The 27,303-nt window shown below is 50.5% G+C and overlaps 1 protein-coding gene across 1 annotated transcript in view; it reads right to left on the bottom strand.

Annotated features, from left to right (window-relative positions):
* The window catches only part of SLC35F5 (solute carrier family 35 member F5), a 79,036-nt gene that overhangs the window by 30,621 nt on the left and 21,112 nt on the right, over positions 1–27,303 (bottom strand). Inside the window, exon 10 of the mRNA XM_044274181.1 lies at positions 24,089–24,179. Within this exon, the coding sequence (XP_044130116.1) occupies positions 24,089–24,179 (91 nt within the window). The remainder of the gene's footprint in view (positions 1–24,088; positions 24,180–27,303) is intronic.

The following is a 27,303-nucleotide window of genomic DNA, read 5'->3' as shown; positions in this document are numbered from 1 at the left end:
AATATACCCAAAGCACCCCCCTCACTTTAAGGAGGGCCCAGACCTTGAAGAATCTGCTTGCACCCAGCAAATTGAAGAGTTTTTCAAAACAGGACAACACATCGGCGAAATCCAGGACACCTGGGAGCTACAGATGCAAGCAAAAGAAATGTCTTTGCTGCAGGTCCCTTAAAGTCACCTCTTCCATCCAAGGCCTCAATGGGGAGTCATTTCCATTGAAGGACCAAATGGACTGTAGCTTCACGAACGTCATTTATCTAATCACCTGCCCCTGCGGCCTGCAATATATTGGACACACCATCCAAACCCTTTGCAAGAGACTAAATAAGCATAGATCCAACGTTAGAAAGAAATTCCTGCAACACAGTATTTCCAGACATGCCACAGCCCACCATCAGGCTTCCTTCACTGGTTTTTCCATAACCCCAATCGAACAAGCCAAGACAAACGGCTACAGCATCATCCAGACCCTAAGAAGAGGAGAAATGTTCAGGATATATAACTTGAACTATCTGAATCTGTACGGCCTCAACAAAGCTTTTGAAATCAATTTTTGACCCACCTGTCATTTTTTCACTTCGCATCCGATGCGGATTACCCATACATCCGTTCGTTCGCCTCTTTGTCGTGACCTCTTACCCCAACCCCTTCCAATATCAGCGCAGCTATTCACTTTACTTACATCCAACAGTTTCCACTCCATTACATATTTCCCTCCTCCTCATATGACCAGCTTCCACAACATTACTTTTATACCTAGCTCGTTGATTCAAACTACCGGATTGTTTCTTGCGCCGTGGGATATTTTATTTATTTTTTTCTCTGCTGATCGACTTATCTTCTGAGGGACCCCAGGCATCCCTTATTGGAAGCACCTGCATCCCTGGCAGCACACCATCCATCTAAGAGAGTGGATTCAAATAACCCCTGATGAGCATTCACTAGAGTGGTTCCTGCGTATAACTCAAACACACAAGGTGAGCCTCCTCATTTGAGACATTTTTAATCAGCATGTACGTTATTACCCTATGGTGCGCCGTTTTGTGTTTCCTTAGCTGAACACTGCCTGCTCCACTGTTTAGAAATTTTGTGGCCATTGGCACACTGTAATGGAAGGTCCCCGGAAGGAAATATTTCTCCCAGAAGTGCATCCCTGAACTATTTGGCCACGTTCAGCGGCAAGTGAATATATATCTGGCACACAGTGTCAGTGCTAAGATGCATCTGACCACAGACACGGGGTCTAGCAAACACGGGCAGGGAGGGTACATAACTTTTACTGCCCACTGGGTGAACATTCTGACAGCCATCAAGCATGTAACCCGTGGCACCGTGTGGATTTAGTGTTACAGCCACGGATTGCATGCAGGCCTGGCTCTTTTTCTTCTCCTCCTCCTACTCCATGGCTGACTCCTCCTTTTCCACTGCTACTGCCTCTTCGGCTGCACCCCCCAAGCTCCCCAGAACCTATTCGACGTGCCAGGTGAGACGTTGCCATGCTGTGCTGCGGCTGTTGTGCCTGGAAGCCAAGAGCCACACCGGTCCTGCACTGCTTTCAGCTCTGCGGTCACAGGTCAATCAGTGGCAAACCCTGCATTGAAACAGGGCAAAATGACACACTGTCACCAGCAGACATCTGAGAAGCTCTGACAGACGTCCTTCAGAACCTCCTCCTTGAGGTTCCTTTTGTTTTGCTTTCATTTTCTCATCTCGTTAGCCTCTCTCAGCTGTCATGTAGTTGCAGATTGCATCCCTTTAAATCCCTCCCCATAGTGCATCACTTTGCGGTTTATATTCCTTCCTGGAGTGTGTGCATGCTGATCCTACTTCTGAGTCTTCTACAGATAAGTTTTGTTTGTTCATTTGTGTTTTCCTGTTTGCTGGATCCCAGGTAACCCTGACTCCCTCCGTATCAAGTGTAGGGAGCCGGTGGTCGTGTCCCCTCACTATTATAGGGTGTTCAGGTGTTATACAGTCGAGGTACGAGGATATGAGGATATGTAACCCGTGGCACCGTGTGGATTTAGTGTTACAGCCACGGATTGCATGCAGGCCTGGCTCTTTTTCTTCTCCTCCTCCTACTCCATGGCTGACTCCTCCTTTTCCACTGCTACTGCCTCTTCGGCTGCACCCCCCAAGCTCCCCAGAACCTATTCGACGTGCCAGGTGAGACGTTGCCATGCTGTGCTGCGGCTGTTGTGCCTGGAAGCCAAGAGCCACACCGGTCCTGCACTGCTTTCAGCTCTGCGGTCACAGGTCAATCAGTGGCAAACCCTGCATTGAAACAGGGCAAAATGACACACTGTCACCAGCAGACATCTGAGAAGCTCTGACAGACGTCCTTCAGAACCTCCTCCTTGAGGTTCCTTTTGTTTTGCTTTCATTTTCTCATCTCGTTAGCCTCTCTCAGCTGTCATGTAGTTGCACTGATTGCATCCCTTTAAATCCCTCCCCATACTGCATCACTTTGCGGTTTATATTCCTTCCTGGAGTGTGTGCATGCTGATCCTACTTCTGAGTCTTCTACAGATAAGTTTTGTTTGTTCATTTGTGTTTTCCTGTTTGCTGGATCCCAGGTAACCCTGACTCCCTCCGTATCAAGTGTAGGGAGCCGGTGGTCGTGTCCCCTCACTATTATAGGGTGTTCAGGTGTTATACAGTCGAGGTACGAGGATATGCGATCATCTACCATTGGGATTTTCGCATAGGCTGAGCAGTTAGGGAGAGAGCCAGGTCTGATGCAGGGCTCGCCCTTTTTTCCCTTAGTTTTGGATCCAGTCAGTTGGATCTTCATTTTGTGTCTTCTAGTTTCCTGTACACCTTCCGTGACACACACGTGCCGAGCATGGCACACGTCCTGAACATAGTCGTGCAGCGATTCATTGCCAAATACTCCAGGGTCCAGGACGTCTTGTGGCAGGCCAGGAAAATCTATGGCCATTTTAGAAGATCTTACACGGCCATGGCTCGCCTTGCTAACGTTCAGCGGCGACACCACCTGCCCGACGCGCTGGATATCCACCTTGTATATGCTTGATAGGCTGCTCCAGCAGAAACGTGCCGTTAACAACTACCTGTACGAACTCTGCGGCAGGACAGGTTCTGGGGAGCTTGTTTTTTTTCACCGTGCCAGTGGCTGCTCATGCGCGACGCATGCAGACTTCTGTGGCTATTTGATGAGATCACCAAACTGGTCAGGCGCAGCCAGGGCGCCATCAGTGACATCGTACCTTACGCCTTCTTTCTGGAGCGTGCATTGCGTCGTGTCATTGATGAAGCCGTCGAGGAGCAGGAGCAGGAAGATGAGGAAGTCGCAATGCTGGATGAATTCCCAGGGGGTCTACTCCATCTGAGACAAGTCAAAAGGAGTCTGAAGAGGAGTCAGAGGAGGATTGTGCCAAGGTGGAGGAGGAGCAAGAAGAGCAGGCTTTAAACTTTTCTGGGATCCCTGGTGTTGTCCGTGGATGGGGGAAGGAGACATTCTCCTGGGCGATGAGCAGGAGCCAGGGCGCTCCACCGCTTTTAATTGTGCAAATGGGGGCCTTCATGCTCCAGTGTTTGAAGAGGGATCCCCGTATAAAAAGCATAAAGGGCAAGGACCAGTACTGGGTGGCAACGTATTTAGACCCCCGGTACAAATACAAAATGGCGGACATGTTACCAGCATCACAGAGGACTGTCAGAATGCAGCATTTCCAGGCCTTGCTGTGAGAGATGCTGCATTCTGTTGTTGCGGGCACTTGCAGAGAATTACCACCCACAGCGAAACAGGTGCAGGTACCAATCGTACCGCACCTATAAGAAGAGGGCGGTTTGAAGATGTGTTGGTCACTTCGGATGAGATCATTCTTGCATCCAACCCATCGAAAGCCACCATCCAGATCGAGCCTCAGGGAACGCCTAGACCGACAGGTGTCCGACTACATCGGGTTAACAGCCGATGTGGACACTCTGAGAAACGAGAAGCCCCTTGACTACTGGGTGTGCAGGCTTGACCTGTGGCCAGAGCTGGCAGAATTTGCCATAGAACTCTTGGCTTGCCCCTCATCGAGTGTCCTGTAGGAAAGGACGTTCAGCGCAGCAGGGGGGATCGTGACCGTTAAGCGCACTCGCCTAGCTCACGACAGGGTGGAATACCTCACGTTTTTAAAAATGAATGAGACACGGATATCGGAGGAATTCAACACCTGTGATGACCACGTGTAATTGAATTTCCTTATGCCAGCCGACAAATATCCGGCACCACCCAGAAAAAAGAATTGTCCTTGCCTTATGTATATACAGCGGCATAAAAGGCCTATTATGTCAGGTGAATGCCTAATATTTGGGGCATGTACTGGCTGCCAGTTACATATTTAACCTGTGAACGCCTAATGTAACTCCAGCCACAGAATACAAAGTTCAGGTGAATGCCTATTGCCTAATTTTTGGGGCCTGTACTGTCCGACAGTTAAAAAAAAAAATTCGAGCCACATAATCACACCCCTGTGTCACTCCTCTGCCTCTCATTATGGTGGCCTATAAACCGCATTCACCATAAAGACCTTCTAATATCACAGGGTCATGTGACTGTGCCCCCTTATACCCTGCATAGTGCCCTCTTACCATACCCTGTGCAGTGCCTAGTCATTTCCTGCACTGTGCCCTCTTATACCCTTTTATCCGGTCACAGTATGGCGATGTTATCCAGTCATTGTATGGCAGTGTTATCCAGTCACTGTGCAGAGGTGTTACCCGGTCATGGTATGGCGGTGTTATCCGGTCACTGTATGGAGGCGTTACCCGGTCATGGTATGGCAGTGTTATCCGGTCACTGTGCAGAGGTGTTATCTGGTCACTGTATGGCGGTGTTATCCGGTCACTGTATAGCGGTGGTATCCAATATCTGGATGGCCAAACCTGTATCCCTTTACCTGCCCACGCCATCCTTTTTTAAACCTGCCATGAGCGGGAAAAATATGCAGATTGCGGTGCTAACTACCTTTGCGCCACAATCTGTGTCAGATTGTGGCTGCCGTGGCCAACAACAGGTAGGAACTAGTGTTAGGGACCACTCATGAGGCGACCTTGACGCGGTGAGTGGCTTATTACGCTTTGGCCAAAATGTACACCAATGCCTCAATTAACATCCAGCTTAAAGGCAGGGCAGAGTGCGATTGCATTTGTGTTTCTACGTTTGTGTCAGAAATAAGCCTAACATAGATGTATTTCTATATAATAAATGACCCCCTAATTGTATTATTATTTGGGGTAGGGGTAATAGCTATACATTATATAAATTATAGTGTATTATACTGTTCCCTGTATTTCCTAGTAGAAAATGATCCTTGGGAAACACAGTCCTCATATCCCTGACCACCAGGTCCAGGTAGCGCTCTGTCAGTACACGGCGGCCTCCCCTCTCCGCCATGCTGCTCCGCTGTGTACTGGGGCTTATTCTGACACTAGGCCTGGGTTCACATTCTATTTTTGTAATCCATTTAATGCATACCAAAAATGTATGCGTTAAAAGAAGTCTCAGACTGATGCCGTACAGTGTGTCCGTTCACCATACAGTTACATGGTAGAAAAAAAGATTTACATTAACGTATTCATTTTTTTACTGGACTCTGCAGGATACAAAAAAACGTAGAGTGCTGCACATTTGTATACATCAAACTGATAGGAAAAGGAGATTTTTTGTGAAACTCACCTGTAAAATCTTTTTCTCGTCTTTTCCATTGGGGGACACAGACCATCGGTATAGCTTAAGCCACCACTAGGAGGAGACACTATGCAAATAAGAAAAAACAGCTCCTCCTCCACTGGCTATACCCCCATGCTCCAACAGGAGGACCTCAGTGCGTGCAAAAGCAGTAGGAGGAGACAAAAAACAAATATTAATAAAGAAAACAGAACAGAGGAATACCTGCCATCAGGCCGTGAACCATAAGGTCCCAATAGAATAGAACCAACCCCTCCTGTAACAGACAAGAATGGGTGGGAGCTGTGTCCCCCAATGGAAAAGACGAGAAAAACATTTTACAGGTGAGTTTCACAAAAAATCTCCTTTTCTCGCCCATTCCATTGGGGACACAGACCATGGGACATCTTAGAGCAGTCCATGGGGTGGGAAGACCAGCACCTCCAGAGGGAAAACGTCCAACAGTTAAACAGGAACCACAGCCGATGCCAAAGAGTGCAGCTGGTAGAACTTTGTAAAGGTATGTAAGGACGAACAGGTGGCAGCCTTACAAAGTTGTGATGTAGAAGCTCGATTGCGCCTGGCCCAGGAGGCCCCCACTGCCCTGGTGGAGTGCGCGGTAACCCTCGCTGGGGGAACCCTACCCCGGGATCGATAGGCCATGGCAATAGTCGACCGAATCCACCGAGCCAGTGACCTTGGAGGCCGCCAGACCCCCCTCAGGAACCACAAAAAGGGAGTCCATGCGGCGAAATGGGGCAGTAACTGACAGGTACACCCGTAAAGCACGGACAACATCCAGAGAATGGAGAGCGCGCTCCTTGAGGTTCGCCGGAGTGGGGCAAAGGGATGGCAGGACTATGTCCTCATTAAGGTGGAAGGCGGAGACCACCTTGGGCAAAAGGGAAGGGACAGGGCACAGTACCACCTTGTCCTTGTGGAAGACCAAAAAGGGCTCCTTAGAGCAAAGGGAGGCCAGCTCCGATACCCTCCTGATAGAGGTGATGGGTTAGGGTTAGCCCTAACCCACCAAAAAGACCACCTTCCAGGTGAGAAAACTCAGGGAAATGTCCCTCAGGGGCTCAAAAGGAGCCGCCTGGAGAGAAGACAGAACCAGGTTCAAATCCCAGGGGGGCAGAGGAGGGACATACGGAGGGACCGAATGGGCCACCCCCTGCAGGAAGGTCCTCAACGGACCAAGCAGAGCCAGAGAGTGCTGAAAGAAAATGGCCAGAGCGGAGACCTGACACTTAAGAGAGCTCAGGGACATTCCCATCTCAAGACCCGACTGGAGAAAGGAGAGGACCACCGGAACGGAGAAATGAAGGGAAAAAAAGACCATCTTCGCACAAAAGGCAAGAAAGGCCTTCCAGGTACGATAGTATATCCGGGAGGAAGCTGGTTCCCTGGCTTTGATCATGGTCTTCACGACAGAGTCCGAGAAGCCCCTCTTCTTCAAGATGGTGGTCTCAACAGCCACGCCATTAAACAAAGTGGTTGTAAATTCTGATGGAAGAGAGGTCCTTGTCCAATGAGGCCCCACAGAGGAATGTTGTCGCCTGGGACATCTAGAGGATGAAGTTTAGGGTGTCCGCAGAGGCATCCTGCTCAGCGAGGTCCTGATGATGGCGCTGCAAGCCCACCGAAAGCGCCCTGGCTACCCAGGCCGAGGCGAATGCGGGCCACAGACCTGTGCCCGCCAGAGAGAAGATGGCTTTGGAAAGAGAGTCCAAACGCCTGTCAACGGAGTCCTGTAGGGAGGACCCGTCCAGAACTGGTATTGCCGTATTCTTAGCCAATCTGGCCACCGGTGGGTCGACCTTAGGAGGAGAAGACCACTGCTGCACGTTATCTGCCGGGAAAGGATAAAGAGTATCCATGCGCCTTGTAGCAGAAAAACAGTGATTGGGGTGTTCCCAAGCCTTAGAAATGACCTTGGCGAACTCGCCATGAATGAGGAATGTGACAGCCTCCGGTTTTCTGGGTGGAAGAGGGGGAATTCCTGGCTACTAGTAGAAAGAGGTTCCCCCTGGATGTCAAAGGTGTCACGTACCACCATGACCAAGTCTGCAACCATGGTGGAGAGCTTAGGTGAGGGTTCCGGCTCCGTGTCCTCGTCCGAGCCGGACCTTTCCCCATTAGACATGTAATCCCTGCGAGAGGGAGAGGCTGAACACACCTCCAGGCGAGAGGGGGGAAGCAGAGTCATCCGAGGAAGGATGCTGCTGCGTACGATACCTCTTATCGGTCGAGCGTCCTCTGTGGGGGGGCCCCGGGAGATGGAGCAGTGCTAACCACAGGCACCACAGGCGGAGGATCAGTGGCCGCCATGCGTTTTATGCGTTCCTTAAAGGCCATGGCCGCGTGCGAGATGTGGGCCAAGTCCGCGGTCGCCCTAGCTATGGCAGAGGCCCAGGAAGGCTCCGAAGGGGCGGAGGAGGGACTGGGCTGGTTTGGTGGAGGGGGAGGAGGCGGTGGATGATCCTGTCCCGAGGCAAGGCAAGAGTCACAGGAGCCTGTAACCGATAGTGGCAAGCAGCAGGCCTTACAGGATCCCAGTGAGACCTGAAGTGTCGCTTTCGATTTTTGGGAGGCCCCAGGTCTTGGCATGATGGCGGCAATCCCGGAGTCAGGGTCTCCTAAAGGAATATGAAAAAAGGCAGACCCCGGCTCCGAAAATGGCGCCCACCACCAGGATACAGGGGACAAGAAGGAATCCCTCCTCCCTCTCAACCAGCAGGCCCTCTCACAGGTAAGCCCTAAACAACCATGTCACAGTGTGAGCACGGGGGGAGGGGAAGCTGCAGGAGAGCCGATGTACTTATCCGAGTCCTGCAGCCTGCAGTCTTCACCCTCTGTTCCGGACCAGCATGGGGTCACCTCTTCAGTCATCTGGCACAAGGAGTGGCAGTGCACTGGATAGAGGGCAGGACTAGGTGACCCCGGATCTGGTAGGCCACCGGAGCTGAAGGTCGAGCCCGATTCCACTAAGTGTAACCTCCTTATCTGACACTAAGCTAAAACTGAGGTCCTCCTGTTGGAGCATGGGGGTATAGCCAGCGGAGGAGAAGCTTTTTTTTCTTATTTGCATAGTGTCTCCTCCTAGTGGTGGCTTAAAGGATAACTGACACAATTAGACCCTAATTTCAATTTTCATATATGTAGTTACTAATAACATGATACTCCAGAATCAGTTACTATTAGACTGACTTACCCCATATTTAATAAGATTCAGCCCTTAGCAACCAATCTGCATAAAACTGCAATTTCACTATTCAGTTAAGATGGCCGCCACTGCCCTCCCCCTGAGGCTAATCCCGCCTGCCCTCACTAGCCAGTAACAATAGCCCCCCAAAAGTGTCAGTAACCAGAGCCCTCCCCCCTAAAGAGTTAATCTCCTGCAGCACAAAGGGGTCCTCTTACCACACGTTGCTTTCATGTATACACTGAGCAGACGGCAGATCTCCCTTCCCTGGTCTGCACTGCTCCAACTCTGCATCCTCCAGCTCTGCTGAGTGAGGGAGCGTCTTCCAAGCGCAGGGACAGGGAGAAGTGCACACAGCCCAGGCACTGTTATCAGCTGCTGGGGAGGACCTGACTCTAATCATTTACTTACAGTCCCTGGCTGTCAGTAATATGACCTTGCAGGCTGCGTGCTTCTGCGTCCTCCGTCCTTCAACACAGAGGACGAACCATGCCTAGCAACAGAGAGACGGACCCTGCCTAGCAACACATAGACGGACCATGCCTAGCAACAGAGAGACGGACCATGCCTAGCAACAGAGACGGGCCATGCCTAGCAACAGAGAGACGGACCATGCCTAGCAACAGAGAGACGGACCATGCCTAGCAACAGAGACGGACCATGCCTAGCAACAGAGAGACGGACCATGCCTAGCAACAGAGAGACGGACCATACCTAGCAACAGAGAGACGGACCCTGCCTAGCAACACATAGACGGACCATGCCTAGCAACACATAGACGGACCATGCCTAGCAACAGAGAGACGGGCCATGCCTAGCAACAGAGAGACGGACCATGCCTAGCAACAGAGAGACGGACCATGCCTAGCAACAGAGAGACGGACCATGCCTAGCAACAGAGAGACGGACCATGCCTAGCAACAGAGAGACGGACCATGCCTAGCAACAGAGAGACGGACCATGCCTAGCACAGGTAAAATTAGGAAGTACAGGGAACAAAACTGTGGAATTAACCCCTTAGGGACCCATGACGTATCGGTACGGCATGTTTCCCGAATCCTTAAGGACCCATGACGTACCGGTACGTCATGGCTTTAATTCGCGATTCCGGCGCCGCGGGGGTTAATCGGAACGGGATGCCGGCTGAAATCATTCAGCCGGCATCCCGTAACAACGCAGGGGGGGGTCATTTGACCCCCCCCGTATAGACGATCGCAGAAAACCGCAGGTCCATTCAGACCTGCGGTTTTCTGCGTTTCCGGTCCATTCGGGTGTGCTGTGACCCGATGAACCGGAAAAAGACTGCGATCGGTGGCGTAATTTTACACCACCAATCGCAGTCCGAGGATTTGAGGAGGCGGTGCTGGCCCTGGTGCTGAACACTGCTGTCCAGGGTGCTGATTGGTGCAGGGGAGAGAGGCGCGAGATTCAAACTTCCTGCGCTCCTCTCTCCCCTCCTCTTCCTGTCCAGCACCCTGACCGTGCAGCATCGTCCAGCACCAGCTCCTGTGTCCCCCTAATCGGCATCCATCACCCTCCTGCACCCATCGCCACTCAGGTAGGTTAGGGTCAGTGAGGGAGAGGCACCATTAGGAAGGGAAAGAAGGGAAAAGTTAGAAAAAAAAAAAAGAACTTTTATACAAAACTTTTTTGATCCATCTATCAGACCCCAGAGCCCCCCCTGCCACTTGCCCCCCCCTACCAGCCCCCCACCACCACCAGCCCCCCCCACCCCACCCATCCCCCCACCAGCCCTCCCCCAGCCCCCCCCCCTCACCACTAGCCCCCTTACCACCACTTTTTTTTTTATTTTTCTGCGTTCGCTGACTGGTCGGCACTTTAGCGTCCGTCCACTGTTAGCGCATCGCCTGCCCCACCGCTGATCAGCGTTGTACCGCTGATCAGCAACTTTGAACTTTTTTTTTTTTTTCCTAACACTTGCCCCTTTATTTTCCTTTTTTTAGTACGCGAACACCCGTTGCCCCCACACACACGCACATATAATAAAGGTTTCCACACACGCACACCTACACGCACACACACCCATGGCCCGCCGGGTGTTCTCGGCCGAGGAGGCATACGCCCAGATTGCCTCCGACTCCGAGAGCCCCAGTGAGGATGAGGATGACCCCACATTCCTTCTGTCATCCGCATCCTCCTCATCATCATCGGATGACGATGAGCCACCAAGGCGGCGGAGACGCCGCCAGGCGGAGCCAGGGGCCACACATGCTAGGGATCCTGTGGCCCACCCTAGTACGAGCCGCCCTGGGGTTCGTACTGGTTTCCCGGCCCACCAAATAAGTTCACCGGAGCCCCCTGCCGATGAACTTAGCTGGTGTCCCCCAGTGGACTTTGAGCCTGAGATTCCGGATTTCGCTGGCAATCCTGGAATCCAGATTCCCACAGTGGGGTTTACTGAAATAGACTTTTTTAGTTTTTTTTCAGTAACCCACTGGTGAATTTGATGGTGGAGCAGACGAATCTGTACGCCCAACAGTTCGTCGCTCAAAACCCAGGCTCATTTTTGGCTAGACCCGGTCAGTGCAGCCGAAATGAGGACATTTTGGGGCCTCGTGCTGCATATGGGTCTAGTCCAAAAACCCAGTGTCAGGCAATACTGGAGTGGGGACGTCCTATACCAGACCCCACTGTACAGTATGGTCATGACACGTCCCCGGTTTGAGGCCATCCGGAAATGTCTGCATTATTCCGATAATGCAGCATGTCCACCCCGAGGTGATCCTGCCTATGACCGGCTGTATAAGATACGGCCGGTCATCGATCACTTTGGGGCCACATTTCAGCAGGCCTACGTACCTGGAAGGGAGGTCGCGGTTGATGAGTCTCTCGTTGCGTTCAAGGGGAGACTCAGTTTCCGCCAATACATTCCCACAAAGCGGGCGAGGTATGGCGTGAAGCTATACAAAATTTGTGAGAGTACCTCAGGGTACACTTACAAATTTCGTGTGTACGAGGGGCGAGATTCCCGTATTCAACCCCCAGAATGTCCCCCCACTCTGGGTGTTAGCGGGAAACTCGTGTGGGACCTTATGCACCCACTGCTGGATAAGGGTTACCACTTGTACGTGGATAACTTTTATACCAGCATTCCCTTGTTCAGGTCCCTTGCCGCCAGATCCACGTTCGCTTGTGGGACCGTGCGGAAAAATCAGCGCGGCCTCCCTGCCCACCCCCTCCAGGTACCTATCCCCAGGGGTGAGACCCGTGCACTTACCAGTGGAAACCTGTTGCTGGTCAGGTATAAGGACAAGAGGGATGTCCTTATGCTGTCCACAATCCACGGTAACAGCACCACCCCAGTCCCTGTGCGAGGTACCGCGGCAACGGTCCTCAAGCCCGATTGTATCGTCGACTACAATCGGTATATGGGAGGAGTTGATCTCTCTGATCAAGTCCTCACGCCATATAATGCCATGCGCAAAACCCGGGCATGGTACAAAAAAGTTACGGTCTACATGGTGCAGGTTGCCATGTACAACTCTTTTGTACTATCCCGAAGCGCTGGCAGCACAGGGACATTCCTCCAATTCTATGAGGCAGTCCTCAAAGACCTGATCTTTTCGGACCGGGAAAGAGCAGGCCGGAGTACCTCGGGAACTGGAGGCGCCCGGATCGTCCCTGGCCAACACTTTCCAGGTGTGGTCCCCCATACTGGAAAGAAGGGACGAACCCAAAAAAGATGCAGAGTGTGTCACAAGAGGGGGATACGGAAGGACACCACCACTCAGTGTGACACGTGCCCCGATCATCCGGGCCTCTGCGTTATCGATTGCTTCAGGGAGTATCACACTTCCATGGAGTACTAAATCTTTATAATCCCCAACAGTCCACTAGAGAACATAAAACACTATGGCTCTTAGACTTTGGAGACACAGAAACAATTTTTTTTCCCCAAAAAAATATTAGTTTTAGAGCAGGCATCCTCAAACTGCGGCCCTCCAGATGTTGTAAAACTATAACTCCCAGCATGCCCAGACAACCTACAGCCATCATCAGGGCATGGTGGGAATTGTAGTTTTACAACATCTGGAGGGCCGCAGTTTTTAGGATGCCTGCTTAGTGTCTCCAAAGTCTGAGAGCCATACATATTGGGCATCGTCGCGTGCGTAAAAGTCGTCGCTATAAAAATAACATTTGACCAAACGCCTCGAATGAACGGTGTTAAAAATATAAAACAAAAACGGTGCCAAAACACCCATTTTTGGGCAAAATTTCAATTTGAATCCCTTTTGCCGGTAATAAAGCAAGGGTTAACAGCCAAACAAAACTCAATATTTATGGCCCTGATTCTGTAGTTTGCAGAAACACCCCATATGTGGTCGTAAATGGCTATATAGCCGCACGGCAGGGCATAGAACGAAGGGAACGCCATACGGTTTCTGGAAGGCAGATTTTGATGGACAGTTTTTTTTTTGACACCATGTCCCATTAGAAGCCCCCCCTGATGTAGCCTAGACTAGAAACTCCAAAAAAGTGACCCCATCTAAGAAACTACACCCCTCAAGGTATTCAAAAGTTACTTTACAAACTATGTTAACCCTTTAGGTGTTCCACAAAACTAAATAGCGAATGTAGAAACATTTTTAGAATTTAATTTTTTTGTTACATTGCCTCAAAAAAGAGTAATATAGAGCAACCAAAAATCTAATTTACCCCAAAAATAGTCCCAAAACAACAACCACCTTATCCTGTAGTTTCCTAGATGGGGTCACTTTTATGGAGTTTCTACTCTAGGGGTGCATCAGGGGGCTTGAAAGGGTACATGGTGTAAATAAACCAGTCCAGCAAAATCTGCCTTCCAAAAACCATATGACGTTCCCCTCCTTCTATGTCCTGCCGTTTGGCCAAACAGTAGTTTCGAGAACCACATATGGGGTGTTTCTGCAAACTACAGAATCAGGGCAACCCATTTTGAGTTTTGTTTGGCAGTTAACCCTTGTTTTACTCCTGGAAAAAATTGATTATATTGGAAAATTTTCAAAAAAATAGAAATTTCTAAATTGTTTCTCCATCTGCCATTAACTCTTGTGGAACACCTAAAGGGTTAACAAAGTTTGTAAACCCAGTTTTGAATACCTTGAGGGGTGTACTTTCTTAGATGGAGTCACTTTTTTGAAATTTCTATTCTAGGGGTGCAACAGGGGGCTTCAAATGGGACATGGTATAAACAAAACCAGTCCTGCAAAATCTGCCTTCCAAAACCCATATGGCGTTCCCCTCCTTCTATGTCCTCCCGTTTGGCCAAACAGTAGTTTACGACCACATATGGGGTGTTTCTGCAAACTACAGAATCAGGGCAACCCATTTTGAGTTTTGTTTGGCAGTTAACCCTTGTTTTACTCCTGGAAAAAATTGATTATATTGGAAAATTTTCCCAAAAATAGAAATTTCGAAATTGTTTCTCCATCTGCCATTAACTCTTGTGGAAGACCTAAAGGGTTAATAAAGTTTGAAAAAACTGTTTTGAATACCTTGAGGGGTGTAGTTTCTAGAATGGGGTCATTTTTGGGAGGTTTCTATTATCTAAGCCTCACAATATGACTGCAAACCTGAACTGGTCCATAAAAAGTGGGATTTTGAAGATTTCTGAAAAATTTCAAAATTTGCTTCTAAACTTCTAAGCCTTGTAACATCCCCAAAAAATAAAATATCATTCCCAAAATGCTACACACATGAAGTAGACATATGGGGAATGTAAAGCCATCACAATTTTTGGGGGTATTACTATGTATTACAGAAGTAGAGAAACTGAAACTTTGAAATTTGCTAATTTTTCAAAAAAAAATGTAAAAATTTTATTTTTTTGTGCAAAAAAATTAACTTTTTTGACCCAATTTTAGCAGTGTCATGAAGTACAATATGTGACGAAAAAACAATCTCAGAACGGCCTGGGTAAGTCAAAGCGTTTTAAAGTTATGAGCACTTAAAGGGACACTGGTCAGATTTGCAAAAAATGGCCAAGTCCTTAAGGTGAAATAGGGCTGAGTCCTTAAGGGGTTAAGGGGTAATTAAATACACAGTGAAAAGTTGAAATAGGGCCACCAAGGAGATATTAATCACCACAATCCAATACTCCCCAAAAATAATAATATGACAGTTATACTTTAACCTATACCCATGGTCTGTGTCCCTCAATGGAATGGGCGAGAAAAGGAGATTTTTGTGAAACTCACCTGTAAAATCTTTTTCTCGTCTTTTCCATTGGGGGACACAGACCATGGGTATAGCTTAGAGGTATTAGTAGAAGGGACACTATGCAAATGAAAGAGCTCCTCCTCCTCGGGCTATACCCCCCGACTCCACCAGGAGGAACTCAGGCGTTGCACAAGCAGTAGGAGAAGGAGCAAGAAAAAATCATGGAAACCAACGGACCAAGCCATAAGGTCCAACCAGAAACAGAAAAACGGAACTAAAGACCCCTCCTGCAACAGGAATAATGGGTGGGAGCTGTGTCCCCCACTGGAAAAGACGAGAAAAAGATTTTACAGGTGAGTTTCACAAAAATCTCCTTTTCTCGTACTTTTTTCCATTGGGGGACACAGACCATGGGACGTCCAAAAGCAGTCCATGGGGTGGGAAAAAATATCAGCACCGCCAGGAGGAACGCCCAACGGTCAAACAGGAACCACAGCCTGCAAAACCCTGCGGCCAAAGCCGCATCAGCCGAAGCCAGTGAATGCAACTGACAAAAATTTGCAAAGGTATGCAAGGACGACCAGGTGGCCGCCGTACACAGCTGAGACGCAGAGGCACGATTGCGTCTTGCCCAGGAAGCCCCCACCGCCCTAGTGGAGTGAGCGGCAATCCTAGCCGGGGGAACTCCACCACAAGCGCGACAAGCCGCGGAAATAGCCAAGCAGATCCAGAGCGCCAAGAACGGCGGACGGAAGCAGTAGCCGCGAGATACACCTTCAGGACCCGTACAACATCCAGGGAATGCAGAGTGCGTTCCTTGGGGTTAGCCGGAGAAGGACAAAAGGAAGGCAGGACAAGATCCTCATCAAGGTGGAAGGGAGAGACCACCCTGGGCAAAAAGAAGGGGACTGGACGGAGCACAACTTAATCCTGGTGGAAAACCAGAAAGGCTCCTGACAGGAAAGAGCGGCCAGCTTCGACACCAGTCTGACTTAAAAGCTCGTGATGGGATGTGAACTCACAGCCACTGCATAATAGCCCAGAACTTTAATCACTACGCTATGTAGCTGTATCAGAAGCTATGGTCACAAGGAAGTCCAGATGAGAACAGTCAGAGAGACCCTCCTCAAAGGCTCGAAGGGGGCCGACTGCAGAGCGCGCAGAACCAAATTGAGATCCCAAGGAGACAAAGGGGGAACATACGGGGAACCGAATGCGCCACCCCCTGAAGAAAGGTCACCACCGGACCCTTAAGAGCAAGGGACCTCTGACGGCCCGCGCCGAAACCTGACCTTACAGGGAACTAAGCGACAGTCCCTGCACAAGCCCAGACTGAAGAAAAGACAGTACCATCAAGATGGAAAAACGAAGGGGAGGGAACCCCGAACCCTCACAAAAGGACAGGAAGGCCATCCAGGTACGATAGTAAATCCGGGAGGAAGAAGACTTCCCCGGACTGATCATGGTCCTAACCACTGAATCCGAGAACCCCATCTTCATCAGGATGGCGGTTTCAACAGTCACGCCGGTAAACGAAGAGACCGTAAATTCCGGTGGAAGAACGGGCCCTGAGACAGTAGGTCCTGTCTGTCGGGAAGAGGCCATGGGGCGTCCGCCAGCAACCGAGCCACGTCCGAAAAACCACGCGCGGCGAGGCCACTCTGGGGTGATGAGAACGGTCGGATTCCCTTCCGCCTCGAACTGGCGTAGACCCTTTGGTAGGAGAGGAAAACAGAGGAGGCTGAAGTCCTGCCACGGAGACACCTGCGCATCCATCCGTACGCCTTCGGATCTCGGGCGCGAGCCAGGACCACTGGGATCTTGTTGTTGAACCCGGACGCCATTAAGTCCACATCCGGACGGTCCCATCTGTGGCAGATTTCTTCGAACCCTTCTGGATGCAGAGACCACTCGCTTGGATCCACCTTGTTGTGGCTTAGAAAGTCCGCTGTCCAGTTGTCCACTCCTGGAATGTAAACTGCTGACAACACCGGAACGTGCGTCTCCGCCCACGTCAGAATTCTCTTCACCTCCTGCATCACCATCCGGCTGCGGGTCCCGCCCTGATGGTCGATATAGGCCACGGCCGCGGCATTGCCCGTTTGAACCCGCACTGGGAGGCCCGCAAGGAGAGAGGTCCAATAGGAGAGAGAGAGCGGAAAAAAATCGCCCTCAGTTCCAGAAAGTTGATTGGAAGGCGAGACTCTGCCGCCGACCAAATCCCTTGAACCGTGCGAGACTGGAAAACGCCCCCCCAACCCAGGATGCTGGCATCGGTGGTGACGATCGTCCAGGAGAATGCGAGAAAGGAACTCCCCGACCTCAGGTTCATCGGGAACAGCCACCAAGGGAGAGCTGCCCGAACCCGCTGAAAGGTAAAGGATCTCCTGTTGCGCCAGGCGAGTGTGAAACTGGGCATATGGAAGGCCTCGAAAGAGGCTACCATAAGACCCAGGACCTGCAAGTATTCCCGAATGGAGAGGCACGGGGAGCGCAGCAGATGCGACACTGCCCCCTGGATCTGGGAGGACTTGAAGGCTGGCAGAATACTTTGGCAGCCGAGGTGTCCAAAATCATCCTCCGGAAGGAGAGCCTCTGGGACGGGAAGAGGCAGGAGTTTGGGAAAGTTACCAGCCAGCCGAACCGTTCCAGAGTCTGAACAGTGATCCGGACGCTGTCCTTGGTCTGCGGTAGAGAGGGGGGCCTCTATCCGGATATCGTCCAGATAGGGCAGCAAAGGAATGCCCCTGGTACGAAGAAGCGCCATGAGCGGTCCAGGACCGTGGCAAGGACCCGCGGGGTGGTCGCCAACCCGAAGGAAGGGCGACAAACTGACAGTGTCGACCCTTAATGGCGAAGCGCAGGAATCGATGGTGGGATTCCGCAATCGGGACATGTGATAGGCCTAGGAGCAGCAGGGCGGGCTGACTGGGCCCTCTAGTGCCGGGAAGGCTGGTGTAAAGGAAGGCCTCTTTGCGGGCGACCTGAGACCCCCGGCGGAGGAAGCAGGCGACGGCCTACCAGATGAGAAACGGCAAAAGGCATGCAGAGATGAACTCGTCCAGCTGATCCCCATAAGGTCTGGAAACCCCAAAGGGGAGATTAGCAAGGGAACGCTTGGTGGAGGCGTCAGCGTCCCACACCTTCAATCAGATCTCTTCGCGCTGAGTGACAGAGATGGCCAACCTGCGGGCAAAGAGGGAAACAATGTCCCTAGAAGCTTCGCAAAGAATCTTAGAAGCCTGAGACATCTGGAGAACCAACTCCAGTGTGTCAGTAGCCGCATCTCGTACCGCCAGTTCCTGGTGGTGGTGCTGTAACCACACCGAGAGAGCACTGGCTACCCCTGCTGAGTGAAAGGTAGGTCACAGGGACGCGCTGCCAGCGAAAAAAGGACCTGGAAGAGAGTCTATGCGTCTGTCTACAGCATCCTGGAAAGAGGAACTGACTAAGACAGGAAGGGCCATATAATTGGCTAATCCGGCCACCGGAGGATCCACCTTAGGGGGAGGAGACACCTCTCCTCGCCGTCAGCAGGGAAAGGAAAGTATATTCATGCGCTGGGTGGTCGAGAACCTTATTAAGACTACCCCAGGCCCTGGACATGACCGCGGAAAAATCCCTCATGGACCGGGAACATGGTAGTCTCCGACTGCCTGGACGGAAAAAGGGGGAACTCCTGACCAGTGGAAGGAGGAGAATCCCCTTGGAGAATAAAGGTGTCTCGGACAGTCGCCACTAAGTCAGCCACCCTGGTGGAGAGCTTAGGCGAGGGGTCCCGCTCCATGACCTAATCAGAGCCGGAAATTCTCCTTCAGACTTGCGCTCCCTAAGGGAGGGGAGAGTCGCCCGAACGCGCCTCTAGACGAGGGGGGGGGGGGGAGAGCCGGAGCCATCCGAGGAGGGATGCTGCTGCTCACGCTCCCTGTTAGTAGTCGGGCGTCTTCTGTGGAAAACCACTTAGAGAGGTGGTTGGCGTCACAGGATTTGAAAATGCCCTATAGTCCAAAAAGGACCTGGCTCGTCCGAGCCGGATAATTCCCCTTCGGATTACTCTCCCTAGGGAGGGGGAAGAGCAGTCCGAAAGCGCCACAGGCGAGGTGAGGGGGGTGGAGAGACGGAGACATCCGAGGTGGGATGCTGCCGCTCACGCTGCCTCTTCGTAGTCAGTCACCCACTGTGGGGACCACTGAGAGAGATGGAGTCGTTAGCGCCACAGGATTAAAGGACATGGTTGCCCTTGGCGACTAAGACCAATTTAGCGGCCGCGCTGGACATGGCAGATGCCCAAGCGGGGACCGCAGGCTCCCAGGGACGTGGAGGAGGGGGGTAAGGCAGGGATGCAGGTAATACTTATCTGCTCCTGCAGATCTTCTCCCTCGACTCCAGGACCAGCAGGGATGCACCTCTTCAGGCTTCTGACTCCTTGTCCAGGAGTGCAGTGTTCTGGTGGAGGGTGGCAGCAGGAGACCCAGTAGCTGGTGGGATACCGGAGCTGCAGGTCGAGCCCGGATCCACTTGTCTTCTTTGGGGGGCAATGGAGGCAGCCAGGCAGCGTCCAAGGACGGCGGCGGGCATTCCACGGGGGACCAGGAAGGCGCCATGCCGACCTGTGTCCCTATCTAGAATAATGTAAACAATTTTTGAAGGCTGAAAGGGGCTTTGAACTCAGAAAGCCTGGACATGGGGCAGAAGCAGCATTACCACTGAGCTACCAGCTTGCCTGGCACAAAACGGAGTAGAGTGATGAGGAGCTGCACGGCCGTGAGCAAACAGAGTCACCGGTGTAAGGAGAGTCAGAGCGGCATGCCGAGGCTCCGCCCCCCCGAACGCGTCATTATGGCGCGAAAAAAGCGTGCGAAACAGGCGCGCACGAAAATAAGCGCGCGCGCGTGCAAAATATGCGCGAAAATAAGCGCGCGCGCGAAAATATGCGCGGAAATACCCGCGAAAATAAAAAGCGCACGCGCGAAAATATGCGCGCGCGCGCGATTTAAACAGACACCACGACTCCCTTCACGTGGTGCAGCAGGGGTTAACGAGGCCATGGAGGAGCGGCCTGCCGGCGGGCGCCGAGAGGGCGCAGCAGCCAAGGCCCGACGAGAGAAGCGCTGAAGCCCACAGTTTAAGGGGGAAGAGATGCCAGTACTCCAGTGCCAAAATGAAGAAAGTGCCCCATCAGGATCCTTCTTCAAGCTCACCCAGGTAGCCACAGACAAACAGACACAGAGGGAGGGGGAGAGACTGGGCAATACTTATCTGCTCAGCATGCTCCCTCGATGTCCAGACCAGCAGGGATGCGCCTCTTCAGACTTCTGACTCCAATCCAGGAGAACAGTGCTCTGGAGGAGGGTAGGCAGCAGGCGTCCCAGCAGCTGGTGGGATGCCGGAGCTAACAGGTCGAGCCCGGATCCACTTATCTTCTTGGGGGGAAATGGAGGCAGCCAGGCAACGTCCCAAAGACGGCGGCAGACACTCCACGGGGGACCAGGAAGGCGCCATGCCGACCTGTGTCCCCATCTAGAATAAAAATAACAAAAAGGAGTAGAATCAGAGAGTGTCAACCTCCTTCACCAGACACTAAGCAAAGACTGAGTTCCTCCTGGTGGAGTCGGGGGGTATAGCCCGAGGAGGAGGAGCTCTTTCATTTGCATAGTGTCCCTCCTACTAATACCTCTAAGCTATACCCATGGTCTGTGTCCCCCAATGGAAAAAAGTACGAGAAATACAATTTTTCTAGGCTCCAGCAGGGCACATTTTTGAGAGTTTCCCTTTAAGACGCATAAAAATGGCCCCTGATTAAAATACATATTTTCTGTGGGAATTTTGCCAATGATCCCCCTCTGGTCACTGTCCATGTTGTGGGACTATTTGTGCACTTCTAGTAAGTGTTTGCTGGCTGCAAATATGACCTGAAGTTTTCAGGGTCGCCGGCTATTAAAGTGAATAGGGCCGCAGCAAATTTTGGCGAATCGTCTCGGCCGATGGTCGTGAATTACTACACCAAAGGGTGTACTTTAATGTGTTTATAGGTGAGATACTGATGGGATGAAGCAGATAAGTGATGTATCTATAGGTCAGATACTGATAGGATGAAGCTGATGAGTGATGTGTCTATAGGTCAGATACTGATAGGATGAAGCTGATGAGTGATGTGTCTATAGGTCAGATACTGATAGGATGAAGCTGATGAGTGATGTGTCTATAGGTCAGATACTGATAGGATGAAGCTGATGAGTGATGTGTCTATAGGTCAGATACTGATGAGTGATGTGTCTATAGGTCAGATACTGATAGGATGAGGCTGATGAGTGATGTGTCTATAGGTCAGATACTGATAGGATGAAGCTGATGAGTGATGTGTCTATAGGTCAGATACTGATAGGATGAAGCTGATGAGTGATGTGTCTATAGGTCAGATACTGATAGGATGAAGCTGTTGAGTGATGTGTCTATAGGTCAGATACTGATAGGATGAGGCTGATGAGTGATGTGTCTATAGGTCAGATACTGACAGGGTGAAGCTGATGAGTGATGTGTCTATAGGTCAGATACTGATAGGATGAAGCTGATGAGTGATGTGTCTATAGGTCAGATACTGATAGGATGAAGCTGATGAGTGATGTATCTATAGGTCAGATACTGATAGGATGAAGCTGATGAGTGATGTGTCTATAGGTCAGATACTGATAGGATGAAGCTGATGAGTGATGTGTCTATAGGTCAGATACTGATAGGATGAAGCTGATGAGTGATGTGTCTATAGGTCAGATACTGATAGGATGAAGCTGATGAGTGATGTGTCTATAGGGCAGATACTGATAGGATGAAGCTGATGAGTGATGTGTCTATAGGGCAGATACTGATAGGATGAAGCTGATGAGTGATGTGTCTATAGGTCAGATACTGATAGGATGAGGCTGATGAGTGATGTGTCTATAGGTCAGATACTGATAGGATGAGGCTGATGAGTGATGTGTCTATAGGTCAGATACTGATAGGATGAAGCTGATATGTGATGTGTCTATAGGTCAGGTACTGATAGGATGAAGCTGATGAGTGATGTGTCTATAGGTCAGATACTGATAGGATGAAGCTGATGAGTGATGTGTCTATAGGGCAGATACTGATAGGATGAAGCTGATGAGTGATAAGTCTATAGGTCAGATATTGATAGGATGAAGCTGATGAGTGATGTGTCTATAGGTCAGATACTGATAGGATGAGGCTGATGAGTGATGTGTCTATAGGTCAGATACTGATAGGATGAAGCTGATGAGTGATGTGTCTATAGGTCAGATACTGATAGGATGAAGCTGATGAGTGATGTGTCTATAGGTCAGATACTGATAGGATGAAGCTGATGAGTGATGTGTCTATAGGTCAGATACTGATGAGTGATGTGTCTATAGGTCAGATACTGATAGGATGAGGCTGATGAGTGATGTGTCTATAGGTCAGATACTGATAGGATGAAGCTGATGAGTGATGTGTCTATAGGTCAGATACTGATAGGATGAAGCTGATGAGTGATGTGTCTATAGGTCAGATACTGATAGGATGAAGCTGTTGAGTGATGTGTCTATAGGTCAGATACTGATAGGATGAGGCTGATGAGTGATGTGTCTATAGGTCAGATACTGACAGGGTGAAGCTGATGAGTGATGTGTCTATAGGTCAGATACTGATAGGATGAAGCTGATGAGTGATGTGTCTATAGGTCAGATACTGATAGGATGAAGCTGATGAGTGATGTATCTATAGGTCAGATACTGATAGGATGAAGCTGATGAGTGATGTGTCTATAGGTCAGATACTGATAGGATGAAGCTGATGAGTGATGTGTCTATAGGTCAGATACTGATAGGATGAAGCTGATGAGTGATGTGTCTATAGGTCAGATACTGATAGGATGAAGCTGATGAGTGATGTGTCTATAGGGCAGATACTGATAGGATGAAGCTGATGAGTGATGTGTCTATAGGGCAGATACTGATAGGATGAAGCTGATGAGTGATGTGTCTATAGGTCAGATACTGATAGGATGAGGCTGATGAGTGATGTGTCTATAGGTCAGATACTGATAGGATGAGGCTGATGAGTGATGTGTCTATAGGTCAGATACTGATAGGATGAAGCTGATATGTGATGTGTCTATAGGTCAGGTACTGATAGGATGAAGCTGATGAGTGATGTGTCTATAGGTCAGATACTGATAGGATGAAGCTGATGAGTGATGTGTCTATAGGGCAGATACTGATAGGATGAAGCTGATGAGTGATAAGTCTATAGGTCAGATATTGATAGGATGAAGCTGATGAGTGATGTGTCTATAGGTGAGATACTGATAGGATGAAGCTGATGAGTGATGTGTCTATAGGTCAGATACTGATAGGATGAGGCTGATGAGTGATGTGTCTATAGGTCAGATACTGATAGGATGAAGCTAAAAAGTGATGTGTCTATAGGTCAGATACTAATAGGATGAGGCTGATGAGTGATGTGTCTATAGGTCAGATACTGATAGGATGAAGCTGATGAGTGATGTGTCTATAGGTCAGATACTGATAGGATGAAGCTGATGAGTGATATGTCTATAGGGCAGATACTGATAGGATGAAGCTGATGAGTGATAAGTCTATAGGTCAGATATTGATAGGATGAAGCTGATGAGTGATGTGTCTATAGGTCAGATACTGATAGGATGAAGCTGATGAGTGATGTGTCTATAGGTCAGATATTGATAGGATGAAGCTGATGAGTGATGTGTCTATAGGTGAGATACTGATAGGATGAAGCTGATGAGTGATGTGTCTATAGGTCAGATACTGATAGGATGAGGCTGATGAGTGATGTGTCTATAGGTCAGATACTGATACACCTTTCACTCTACTATTTGACAATCTATTTGCTCGGTGAGAATAAAATGCGATAGCTAGAAAATAAAGCATATGGAGTGAGCGCTGAAGGCGGTAAAAACCACACAGCACATAAAGAGACATTTATAGAACTGCACCCTCAGTAAAAATAATGGCCGTTACCTTCTGCATGCAGATGTCTGCAATAATGGAGAGCGGGATGGTGAGGCTGAGGGCCAGGGTGCCAACCAGAGATGAGGTCAGGAAGCAGCCCCTGAAACAGCAAAAGCCTAGACATAATCTGAGAGGCAAATGTCTGCACAATCCAGATATCTGAGCAGAAACGTGTGGTGCAGGGCGGCTGTGCCATCTAGTGGCAGAGTGCAGCACTGCAGACTTGGAGGAGCTTCCGTGGGTGTGCTGGAGTCAGAGACACATGATGGGCCCCAGCATCTTCTCCTGCCACAGCCTGTGGTGTCTGCCCAGCTGAATGGCCTATAGTAAGTCTGCAATGTCCTCCTAGAAATATCAATCCCAAATTAAATAGTGTCAATTAACTCTTCAATTACTACATTTCAGAACGCAGCAGAAGTGGCCCCCACATTCAGCGTGTCAAAGTCGGAGTCACTCCAGCTGTACGGGTGGCTCAAAATCTGCACATCTCAATCTGCCTGTCAGTGTCGGAGTCCCTCCATTCCCAAATACCACTGCATTGGGGGGGGGGGGGGGATATGGGGGGAAAACACTGTGCAGGAACAATTTCCACTGCATGGGGGGGGGGGGGGTCTGCACTGTCTGGGGGATAACACTGTGCAGGAACAATATCCATTGTATGGGGGGGAGGGTCTGCACTGTCTGGGGGATAACACTGTGCAGGAACAATATCCATTGTATGGGGGGAGGGGTCTGCACTGTCTGGGGGATAACACTGTGCAGGAACAATATCCATTGTATGGGGGGGAGGAGTCTGCACTGTCTGGGGGATAACACTGTGCAGGAACAATATCCATTGTATGGGGGGGAGGGGTCTGCACTGTCTGGGGGATAACACTGTGCAGGAACAATATCCATTGTATGGGGGGAGGGGTCTGCACTGTCTGGGGGATAACACTGTGCAGGAACAATATCCATTGTATGGGGGGGAGGGGTCTGCACTGTCTGGGGGATAACACTGTGCAGGAACAATATCCATTGTATGGGGGGGAGGAGTCTGCACTGTCTGGGGGATAACACTGTGCAGGAACAATATCCATTGTATGGGGGGAGGGGTCTGCACTGTCTGGGGGATAACACTGTGCAGGAACAATATCCATTGTATGGGGGGAGGGGTCTGCACTGTCTGGGGGATAACACTGTACAGGAACAATATCCATTGTATGGGGGGGAGGGGTCTGCACTGTCTGGGGGATAACACTGTGCAGGAACAATATCCATTGTATGGGGGGAAGGGGTCTGCACTGTCTGGGGGATAACACTGTGCAGGAACAATATCCATTGTATGGGGGGAGGGGTCTGCACTGTCTGGGGGATAACACTGTGCAGGAACAATATCCATTGTATAGGGGGGGGAGGAGTCAGCACTGTCTGGGGGATAACACTGTGCAGGAACAATATCCATTGTATGGGGGGAGGAGTCTGCACTGTCTGGGGGATAACACTGTGCAGGAACAATATCCATTGTATGGGGGGGGGGGGTCTGCACTGTCTGGGGGATAACACTGTGCAGGAACAATATCCATTGTATGGGGGGAGGGGTCTGCACTGTCTGGGGGATAACACTGTACAGGAACAATATCCATTGTATGGGGGGGAGGGGTCTGCACTGTCTGGGGGATAACACTGTGCAGGAACAATATCCATTGTATAGGGGGAGGGGTCTGCACTGTCTGGGGGATAACACTGTGCAGGAACAATATCCATTGTATGGGGGGAGGGGTCTGCACTGTCTGGGGGATAACACTGTGCAGGAACAATATCCATTGTATGGGGGGGGGGGTCTGCACTGTCTGGGGGATAACACTGTGCAGGAACAATATCCATTGTATGGGGGGGGGGGGGTGAGCACTGTCTGGGGGATAACACTGTGCAGGAACAATATCCATTGTATGGGGGGGGGGGGTCTGCACTGTCTGGGGGATAACACTGTACAGGAACAATATCCATTGTATGGGGGGGGGGTCAGCACTGTCTGGGGGATAACACTGTGCAGGAACAATATCCATTGTATGGGGGGAGGGGTCTGCACTGTCTGGGGGATAACATTGTGCAGGAACAATATCCATTGTATGGGGGGAGGAGTCTGCACTGTCTGGGGGATAACACTGTGCAGGAACAATATCCATTGTATGGGGGGGGGTCTGCACTGTCTGGGGGATAACACTGTGCAGGAACAATATCCATTGTATGGGGGGGGGGGGTCTGCACTGTCTGGGGGATAACACTGTGCAGGAACAATATCCATTGTATGGGGGGAGGGGTCTGCACTGTCTGGGGGATAACACTGTACAGGAACAATATCCATTGTATGGGGGGGGGGGGGTCAGCACTGTCTGGGGGATAACACTGTGCAGGAACAATATCCATTGTATGGGGGGGATGAGCACTGTCTGGGGGATAACACTGTGCAGGAACAATATCCATTGTATGGGGGGAGGGGTCTGCACTGTATGGGGGATAACACTGTGCAGGAACAATATCCATTGTATTGGGGGAGGGGTCAGCACTGTCTGGGGGATAACACTGTGCAGGAACAATATCCATTGTATGGGGGGGATGAGCACTGTCTGGGGGATAACACTGTGCAGGAACAATATCCATTGTATGGGGGGAGGGGTCTGCACTGTCTGGGGGATAACACTGTGCAGGAACAATATCCATTGTATGGGGGGGAGGGGTCTGCACTGTCTGGGGATAACACTGTGCAGGAACAATATCCATTGTATGGGGGGAGGGGTCTGCACTGTCTGGGGGATAACACTGTGCAGGAACAATATCCATTGTATGGGGGGAGGGGTCTGCACTGTCTGGGGGATAACACTGTGCAGGAACAATATCCATTGTATGGGGGGAGGGGTCTGCACTGTCTGGGGGATAACACTGTGCAGGAACAATATCCATTGTATGGGGGGAGGGGTCTGCACTGTCTGGGGGATAACACTGTGCAGGAACAATATCCATTGTATGGGGGGAGGGGTCTGCACTGTCTGGGGGATAACACTGTGCAGGAACAATATCCATTGTATGGGGGGAGGGGTCTGCACTGTCTGGGGGATAACACTGTGCAGGAACAATATCCATTGTATGGGGGGAGGGGTCTGCACTGTCTGGGGGATAACACTGTGCAGGAACAATATCCATTGTATGGGGGAGGAGTCTGCACTGTCTGGGGGATAACACTG

The sequence above is a fragment of the Bufo gargarizans genome, unplaced genomic scaffold (assembly GCF_014858855.1).
Source record: "Bufo gargarizans isolate SCDJY-AF-19 unplaced genomic scaffold, ASM1485885v1 original_scaffold_1545_pilon, whole genome shotgun sequence".
In the NCBI taxonomy this organism is placed as follows: domain Eukaryota; kingdom Metazoa; phylum Chordata; class Amphibia; order Anura; family Bufonidae; genus Bufo; species Bufo gargarizans.
The sequence above is the reverse complement of the archived record's forward strand: the minus strand, read 5'-3'. Positions and strand labels throughout refer to the sequence as shown.